The sequence below is a fragment of the Panicum virgatum genome, chromosome 1K (assembly GCF_016808335.1).
Source record: "Panicum virgatum strain AP13 chromosome 1K, P.virgatum_v5, whole genome shotgun sequence".
Taxonomy (NCBI): Eukaryota; Viridiplantae; Streptophyta; class Magnoliopsida; order Poales; family Poaceae; genus Panicum; species Panicum virgatum.
Window position 1 is genome coordinate 10934244 of NC_053136.1, and position 10162 is coordinate 10944405.

The window sequence follows — 10162 nt, forward strand, 5'->3', positions numbered from 1 at the left end:
CACATTTTAGATTAAAATGACACATCACAAGGCAACTTTATGTTCTCTGAGGCTGTTTATCAAAAGCAAAGTACTGTTGAGAAATATTTTTACCTTCACTTCTGAAAACATAAATGAAACTACTAGTGTCAAAAGTTCATTCCCTTTCCCTTTATTTTTCATCCACCACTGAATCTGATGAGAGAACACGTTCATAGATGTGATGAATATAGTAAGAATGATGAGAAACATTCTTTTGGCCTTTTTGACCAACTCACAAACAAAACAAAGCCCATCCTCTCCCAAGTAGTGAAGTAGGCTAAAAGACTACTAATAATACCAAGAGAAGAAAGAAAGCAATCTCCTAACCACCACAGCCTCTTGAGAGAAGAAAGAATTCTATTGCGACTTGAGAGAAGAAAGAAAGAAAGAAAGCAAGCAAAGCTCCTAACCACCACAGCCTCTTACCCCCAAGCCTAAAAAGTTAAAAGGCTCATCCTTATTGACAATGACTGTAGGCCTACACGTACTATAACTATGGGAATAAGGATATATAATATATAAGGTAAATTTGCAAAAATTCTATTGCGATTTGAGATGTTTTGAAAAACCCACCCGCATAGTTCCTCTAGCGATCTTGGATTATTGATCATTGGACAAAATGAGATTATGTTCTGCAGGACATCATGATCCACAAAATGAATTTTTATCCCGAATTACTGAATCCGCCAAATGGATCGAAAGAGCATCATCCAAGAGAAGAAAGGCCCCTTCTGTGGATGCTGGACTTGAATGTAACCACATATAGATCTAGGAGCAAGACAACACAAAAATTGTGCTACCTCATTCAGTGTTCTCGTTAAACCATCAGTCCATTGCACACATCTTGAAGCACAATCAACCCTAACGTCCCCTGCCGTTGAGCCGCGACACTCACACATCAAGCTCCTTGATCCCAAAATTGACAGCCTTAGTGTCACAATAAATGCGACGAGGAAAATTGAGCCCCTCACCCGATCTCAGCCGTCAATTCTCACATCCGACAGCCTCCATGGACGGATCGCCACCACCCGTCAATTTCACGATCCAACAGCTGAGAAAAACGGCACGGGTTGCTCACCACCCACAGCGAACCTCACAGTACCGCGGCCGCAGCGGATCCGAGCATATGCCCCCACGCCACTCGGCGCTGGCCCATAAAGAGGCGCCCCTCCCGCGCCGGCGTCCTCGCCATTGCCACTGCTTGTCGCCGAGCAGAGCGCGCCGTGGGAAGCAGAGCGAGCGAGGGAGAGAGAGAGAGATGCCAATGGAGAGGTCGGCGTCGTGCGCGGAGAGGGGAAGCATGTACGGCGGCGCGGCGGGGGCGGACATCCGGAGCTACAGCGCCTCCTACGCGCGGCCGGCGCCGGCGGCGTCGAGGGTGCAGCGCGCCCGGAGCGTGAGCTCGTGGACGCGCCCGGTGCCGCCGCCGCACGTGCAGCGGAGCGGGAGCACCAAGAGCGTCGCCGCCGGCCGCCCGGCGCCGGGGCTGAACCTGCGGTCGTACAGCGCGTCCTACGCGGCCTCCTACGGGCCCACCCTCGCGGCCGACGGCGCCGGCGGGCAGCTGAAGCGCTCCGGCAGCGTCACCAACTGGTCCTCCGCCAACCGCCGGTCCGTGAACCTCCGGGGGTACACCCCGTCCTTCGCCGCGCTGGACGACACCGCCGCCGCCGCCCCGGCCGCCGCGGTCCCTGCTGCCAAGAAGGCGGCGGCGCTGGACGACGCCGAGCTGCAGCGGCGGAAGCGGCTGGTGGTGTACAAGACGTACGACGTGGAGGGTAAGGTCCGGGAGTCGGTGCGCCGCGGCGTCAGCTGGATCAAGGGTAAGTGCTCCCGCGTGGTGTACGGCTGGTGGTGATCGATCGCTCCGTCGTCTTCCACCCGGACGATCGATCTCACCACGCCGCCGCGCCATGCCTGACGATCTCCTGGTCCTGGAACGAGCGTGAGATTTCGATCGATCATGTGGTTCAGAGTGTACTGGTACTGCTACCACCTATGGGTTGAGCGTTTCTTGGTGGATGCTGTCATCGTCTATAGAGACTCTCTACTACTTGATGTCTTTTTGTTCTTGGAGATAGGATATGATTTGATTTTTTAGGAGTTCGATTTGGTGGCATGTAGCAGAGCAGTGGAGCTTCTCTTGGTGGTTTGTGAGGGAGGGTAGCTAGGATACTCGAGGAGAATGCTCCAGCAGGTGTTGTCCTTCCTGTACAGATACCATCTTTCCAGTGTACTTACTAGCAGTATCTGGTTGATGTAATTTAGGTACTATACATGTATAGAATAAGTTTTGGTAAATTACTACCGCTACAGAACACTTCTTCTTCTGTTACTTATAGTCCTCATGCAAAAGACCAAGTTTTTCAACAGGTGTCTCGTCGTACTCTTATGCTGTCATGGAAGCACCTCCCTTGCTTGTTCAATGTGTCATGAAAAAGGCAGACACGTACAGCCAATGGACTGGGGTCACACCACCCGTGCCGGATTCTCCCTGGCAACGCCTCTGTACTCCCGGCCGGCCTCCTCTTGAATTGCAACCACGTAACATGAACTGGCAGTTGGTGGTGTGGAGTTTTCTTTGAGTTCACATTTTTTCTTCTTCAGATATTTGGATACAATCTGACGGAACATTTTTTTTTGTGTGGGTTGATATATAGTCAACTCTCCCACCAGCACACTACCCCCTAAATGCACTCGGCAAAAACTCTGCCGAGTGCACTCGGCATATAAGCGGTTTCCAGTAGTGATAGATCCCTCTTAAAGCTCTCAAAAGAGAGAAAAAAAAACTCCAACAAAACAGGAGCTTGGTATCAGCACATGTGGATTTACATTTCCCATCATCGATATCACATGTTCGTTTAGCATCTAAACATAGCGAATTATTCTGCGTCTTTAATTTTACAGGTTCTTTTAGCATCTAAGCGCAGCGAATTATTCTCCGATCCATCTTTCTTTAGATTTAAGCAAGCAGAAAAGATTGTTCTCCACTAAAATTGTTTGATTCTACACTCCACTTTCAGGAGTGGTTTAAGACGTGCTCCCATCGGTTTCATTTTGCCTGCGTGGTTGAATTGGAAGTCCACACGAAAAGCTAGTACACTTGCTCACCGGTGGTGGGCACATTGCTGCTGCTCATCAGCATGGGTCCCCCTGTTTGCCGATCTGCTGCTTGCACATTCGGCGAGCGGGCGAGCTAACTTCTGTGACGTGTGTTCTACATGCTGACAGCGCCATTCTTCTGTTAGTTCTTCAGCCTTTGGAAGCAGCTAGCAGTGGATAAATTAAAAAATTTTGAGTCAATTTCTTTCATCCACCCCGTCAATTATTTTGCGCACTTCTATGATTTATGCACGTGTTTTTTAAAAAAATATAGTCTTATCCGATATTAAGGGCATCTCCAGCGCGTGGTAAAATCGAATCGTTGTGCTGCGAAACCGAACTGTGTACACTGTGAGAGTTGAATCGTGTGCATCAGAACAAAAAATGTATGTTACAGATGCGTCGAACCGAGTTTGATTAAAAATCACAGCAGCATAGGGGAGAACAAAGTCCAACCAGTAGCTGGCGCTTTTAAGTTTCATGGATGAGCAAAAGAGCTGACGCGTGGATACGGAAGATGATATTTTTGTTGGCTATCTGTTGAGTGGCGGGTCTCATATACCGATGCGTACACTACGAACATGTACACACTAACATGTTACTGTTTTGGCAGAGTAAAAATGCTGAGACACTGGACATGCCCTTATCACTCTGTTCTGCTGGTCTGCTCCAGCACCAGCCGATAATATTTTTCTTTCACACCAAACCAGCACCAGCCAACAATATTTTTCTCTCACACCAAACCAGCACCAGCTACCAGCCACCAGCCAGCTAGCAGTAATTTTCTCTCACAACAAACCAGCACCAGCCTCCAGCAGCAGCCAGCCGAACAGAGTGTATAAGGTCATCCGCCTAGTATGAGTTCCATTCAAAGTTGAATTCTATGCACTACCAGAAAATGGCTGATTCGTCCCCGGCCGTTAGTACCGATCATGTTTTGGTCCGGTACTAAAGTTGTCTCGACGCCACTTTAGTACCGGGTTCAAATTTGAAAGCCCCCATAACTATTTTAGTACCGGGCCAAGCCACCGGCCGGTACTCCGGTCGGTGTTATGCGACATTTAGTACCAGCCGGTGGCTTGGCTCGGTACTAAATGTTTCTCTAGGGGTTACTTCAAAAGAAATGTATCTCTCACCCAGTCATAAGCGTTGGATAGGTGGAATGGTAAGAAAAGCTCGCGCGAGACAAGAGGTCGTGAGTTCGATTCCCACGAACCGTGCACGTGCGAAATTCGCGTGACTTGCGACGATGCGCGTTTAATTTTTGGGCGCAAAATCGTTTAGTACTGGTCGGTAAATGGTCTCTTTAGTATCGGGTGTTTTGGCAGGTACTAAATGTCGTGCTATTTAGTACCGATCAAACAGTACCGGTCAGCCGCCCGGTACTAAAAAGAGGTTGCTGACCGGTACTAATGCTATATTTTCTAGCAGTGATGAATTTATATATAAGTGAACAAATATACCTAGCAAACTTCTATGACTATAGTTATGCTGATGAGATAATGCTATTCGCTCAAGAATCCATCGACCCCAGCCGAAAGAATAATTTTGAGTCATTTCCTTTGATCCATTATGCCCTTGTATACCCTTATTACTAATCTGAGGACTCGCCTTCCTGAGCTTTTTTTTTTCTTTATATTTTGCTCTATATATTTGCCTCTCATCCAATGTAAGGTTATCCATTCAGTATGAGTTCCTTTCAAAGTCCAAGACTCCAAGTATTTGAAGTCGGATATCTACTTGGCGCACTTTTTATGACTTTGTGCTACCAGTCGTAGGTCAATGAGACCATTTGTGGACGAGTTCCTCACATCACTGAACTAGAGAATTTGAGTCATTCTCTTTCTTCCACTTTGCGGCCCGTCTCTAATACTTGACATCAATATCGAACTCGTGTTCTTGTACTCTTTTATTTTTTTGACTTGCCATTATTTGCTGACGAGTTCTTCACCCCTACTAGGAAAAGAATTTCAAGTTTCTTTTTTCATTCACCTTGTTGCGTTGTTTCTAATACTTCAACATTCTCAAGCTCACATTCTTATATATGCTCTTTTGTTGTTGACTCTCTCATTCACAATAAGTTTATCCATCAGTGTGAGTTCCTTTCAAAGTTGCTGACTTCTGCACCACTTGGCGAACTTTTCTGACTTGTGTGCTAGACTGCTACTGATAACGCCATCTGTCGAAGAATCCTGCCCCCATTCCTAAACTTTAACGCTAATTTCGGAGTTGTCTTCTTGTGCCCTGCCCTGTTGTGTTTGACACACCCATCCAACATTGTAAGGTTTGGTATGAGTTCCTTTCTGAACCTATTTGGATTTTTGCACCACTTGGCAAACTTTTATGACTTGTGTACTACCAATAATGCCATTCATCAAACAGCGCTCCCCCCCCCCCCACCCACCACCACCACCAAGGGGCAAAAGAATTTTCAGTCATTTTCTTTCATCCACCCCTCCCCTTACATAACACTCAGAACCAATCTTGAACTCGCCGCCTGGCGCTTTTTCTTATCTTCCGCTTTCTCATCCTACACTGTAAGGTTATCCATGTGCAGTATATATGATTACATTTTGAAGTTCGATTCGGTGAACTGGAATCGCCAAACAGTTGCTCTACCCTTCGTTGTTATGCATCATTTTCTCGAATAGACCTTTTCCCTTGCGCCGTAACTGCGGATGGACAACATTTTCTTGATGACAGCGGCGGGTGTATAGTTGCAGCAGTTATGGACTGATGTCTGATGTGTGTGGCCAGTAGTGTACTCATCAGAAGTTCAGAACGGCTATACTAGGCGTCTATAGGCTGTGGTTGGGTTGCATGCATGCCTGAATTGTAGATGGAAGCAGAGTGATACCTCTCCAGTATATTTTTCTTCAAAAAAAAAAAGTTCCATCACTTCATCAATCCAGGATTCAGTACATTAGTGCTGTGCAGTGTAGGTAAAAAGATCAATTCGTACTGATAGCACTTGTACTTCCAGCCAGTAACCTATCCAATGCGATTCTGTTTTCGGTTTTCTTGTGTTCTGCATTCTGTTAAGAGTTAAGACAGAGGAAGGTCAGTGCAAGAGGATGAGTGCACGCAGCTCTCTCGCATCATTGCGATATTTATTATTTTTGTAAATTAAAAGACACTGCCCTTTGAGCCTCTTTTAATCAAAATAAAACTGAAGCTCTCTTTTTTTTTAGGATAGGCATTCGATACTCTCTGACTTTTTTTTTATTTGGACACCGCTTTTTCCTTCGAATATTTTTAGCATGACGTTGACCACACTTGTCGTGCCTGTAGCAGAGTTGTCTATCTCAGGACGACGCAAAAGTAATGCACTTGGAGACACTAGCAGTATAGTATAAGCGATATCTTGCAGACCACATTCTGATCCGCCATCTTGGATCCAAGCTTTAAAATGCTTGGCATTGGGTCCCCACATCAACAAGTTTTGTTTTAAAAATCCGTCTGCAATATCCGTAGGGCGGCATTATTACATAATCCAGCGGCTTGCTGCTTTCTGTTCGTTATGGGGGGGCCACAATTTGGTTATGCCAGATTGCCATCGAAATCATGCAAAATTTGACTATTTTTTATCGGTTGTTTTTTTTTCGGTAGTGCCCACTTGCCAATGTAATCATCGTGCTGCCAAACTTTGGCTCACCACATGTCGCCATTAATTTCTTCGCCATCCAAAGAACGGTCGCATCATGCTTTTAAAAAAAGTGCGGTTTATTTTCACATATATATTTAGTTTTAAGCTGCTGCACCGAAAAAATGGGGAAAGAGCGATGAATAATTTGTGTGGCTGGAACCAAATTATTGTGGCAATTTTTGGACGAGTGGATATTAAATTTCAGCTATATTACATCAGATTATAATTGTATATAAGCAGTTTATAAGGCAGGCAGGGACCATACGGCTGAAGCTGTGGTGTCCTTTCTCTCACGAAAAGAGAAGAGATGAGAAATGAAAAGAGAACAGTGACGTCTTTGATGAGTCTGGAGATAGGACCACGCACGCGTTGCTCCATCAGAGTCTCAGCAGATGAATCAAGTTCCTGGATATCGGCCTCTGATCCCGGGTGGTGACTGATAAGGATACGCAATCGGCTGCATTGCGTCTGGTAATCGGATCCATCCACTACCGTGCGTGGTGGATCGATGGACTGGACGGATGGATCATGATGTGCCAAACCACTGGCGGAGCTTCTCAAGGGCCAAAGGGGTCATGGCCCCCTGGCTTCGCATTTTTTGCACTGGATGAACAGTGATTTTGACACGGGTCATTACTGTAGCTAAAGGATGGCCCCTCCTCATTTTTCTGAAATCATAGATCAAGCTCCGCCACTGTGCCAAACTGCCAATTCAGCCTGGAAGCGAGGATCATTTGACTGACCGATAGAGATGATCCATTGTTACATGATGTGCTGACTCGCCAACGATTGGTGTTGAAATTGATCGGAGATCAGCTCAGGACTGACGACGATGGCATCGCAACACAAAGTCGATGCATCAGGGGCGTTGTCCGATCCCTTGATGGAATCTTCCATCTCTGATCTCTGATCTCTCTCTCTCTCTCTCTCTCTCTCTCTCTCTCTCTCTCTCTCTCTCTCTCCTGGTGAGCATGCGCAGGTCAATACACACATGATACAAAAGCTGAAGAGAGATCAGAGGAGCAGATCGAAAGAGTAGCTAGCCCTACTCGCTGATCCACCTGGTCGGGCGTGGTGGGTCAACCCCGGCCACCTTTGCCAATGCCACACCCACTCCACTCAAAGTCTGCAACGCAACCGCGCGCCAGGCCTACTCCCTACGTCCTAATCGGGGCGGACAGCCGGACAGGGACCTCCCGTTTTGGCTACGGTATGTATGGGGTCGCTCTGAAACATGGACGGCCATCATCACAGACCTGCGCGTAGGTCAACGGCTGTGGTGAGGTGTCGCTGCTTTCGGGCGCATCTCCTTGCGCCCGCACTGCTCCAGGTTGAAGAAAAAGGCTGGGTGGGCGAGGAGAAGCAGAGAATGAAGTCGCCTCGGATCCATGGTGGTAGAGCTAGCTAGTAGGTTGCCATCGTCGTCCATGGTGGTGGGGGCGTCGCTCGGGTGGTGGAGACTGGAGGGACGAGCCGGCCGGCCGCCACCTGCTGATCGGTGATTGTCACCCCATCATACGGCCAATAGCAATAAGCACATACATTGCACCAGAAGCTTTTTTTTTTAAGGGATTCATTGCACCAGAAGCTGGGGCGGATGAATCAATTCACCGTTCGCTTGGCGCGGTTCCCGTCGACGACGCCCCTGCCTCTGCCTGTCTGGGCAGGCAGCTGGAGGGGGATTAATTAAGCCCACCGCGCGATTTGGTAGAGACAGACAGAGCTGGGCCCGTTGGACCTCACGGGCCTCACCAGGCCAGGCCGCACGCGTGCCGCTGGACGGCCGGGCTCGCTCGGCCCACGAGACGCGCGCGGAGGAAAACCACGGCGCCGTCGCCAGGGCCGGACACGACGAAAGAAAAACTACATGCATGATTGCTGTTCCTGGACCCAGTGGCTCACAACTAGCTCTGTGAGCTAGTAACAGGCAAATAGATAGAACATTAATCTATAAAAAAAGGGCAAATAGATAGTGTCGGTGTCCGGACCTCGCGGTCTAGCACCAACCAGTGATGATGCTGCGTATCCCAGTCTCTAGATGGTTGATGCAAGAGGAAACACAATAACACCGGATTTAACCTGGTTCCGGCCGATGAGGCCGTACGTCCGGCAGGGAGGGAAGCACTGTAGTATCTTGTACCGGAGTGCTTGTAGTAGAGGGTACAAACTTGAGCGAGAGAGAAGCTCCCAAGTCTCTAGATGTGCTAGAGTTGATTGAGACAAATGCCAATATGAGGAGACGAGAGTGCGAGTGTCTGTGCGTCGTCTGCTCGTGTGCTCCTATCCCTCCTTTTATAGACTCAAGGAGGGACGGGTTACATACACGGGTGATCTCTAGAGTCGTCCCTTTCTCCCCGAATCGAGGGAGAACAGTTGATGGTTCATGTTGCTGAGCACTGTGGGGCATGGTGCCGGGTGTGGTCGCAGTCTTTGAAAGTCCTTTGACGGTGCCCAGGGCGTGTCCCTGTCCTGTGGCGCTAGTCGATGGCGTGGCACTGGCGTGCTGTGCTCCGCGTGTGACTGGGTGCCGAGGGTGCTACTGACGGCGGCCACGCCCCGGTAAAGGGCCGTACTGCATTCGAGGGTTGCTGCCCATGCCCGTCGAGGGTCCTGCAAAGGCGAAAGCACAAAGATTTGGTAGCACAGTGGTGGTGCAGTGTCAGACATGTCCGCACAGCGCGCTGCAGGTCCACACAGCGCCGGGAATAGCAGCACAGTGACAAGAGCAGGCGGACGGGACTCCGGTCATGTCCGCTGTGCGACATGACTGCTGACACCGTCTGGCTCCCGCTCCACGTCGTGGAGTGGTTAGCAATAAATGTGCTAGTCTCGTTGGGTGGTTGGGATCAAGCCCCAGTCTGCCGAGGGGGAGTCTCAAACGAGGCGGAATTCCCCCGCGCCGAGGCCCCTCGGAGGGCTCAGCCGAGGGGGCTCGGGCGAGGCGGAGTTCGCCTGCACTCCGAGGGTGACCCCTCACCCTTTGGCGAGGCGGAGATGTGGCGTGCTGCCAGGAGCCTCGATAGGGAGATCTCGGGCGAGGCGAAGGTTGCTCTGCGGCCTGTGAGGCCTCGGAAGAGCCGCATCGTGGTGTCGGGCCGTGGGCCGAGCGTGTATTTGGGCTTTTTACACCTGGAGAGGATTTGAGCATCCAAACATAGATGATGGCATTGCTCCGGAGGAGGATTTGGCCCGAGTGTCTGATTGCGTTTGCGTGTTTGGGGGCATTTTAGTCCCTAGGTTAGGGTGCCACTTATTACGGTACCCGACAGTAGCCCCCGAGCCTTTGTGGGAGTGTGCATCAGTCCCGCAGTGGCTTGATCCCTCGAGGTAGTGACTCGGGTGCTGATGTTTCGGGGTTTAGTTCCTCGAATTTGTGAAGTTCTCTTCGTGGGG

The 10162-nt window shown here is 49.4% G+C and overlaps 1 protein-coding gene across 1 annotated transcript; it reads left to right on the forward strand.

The window, feature by feature from the left end:
- The first annotated feature begins 1180 nt into the window (after positions 1-1180).
- LOC120694559 lies at positions 1181-2356 on the forward strand. The gene has a single exon (XM_039977728.1). It carries the CDS (start codon positions 1280-1282, stop codon positions 1877-1879), a length of 600 nt encoding a protein of 199 aa, XP_039833662.1. The 5' UTR covers positions 1181-1279; the 3' UTR covers positions 1880-2356.
- The last annotated feature ends 7806 nt before the right edge of the window (positions 2357-10162 follow it).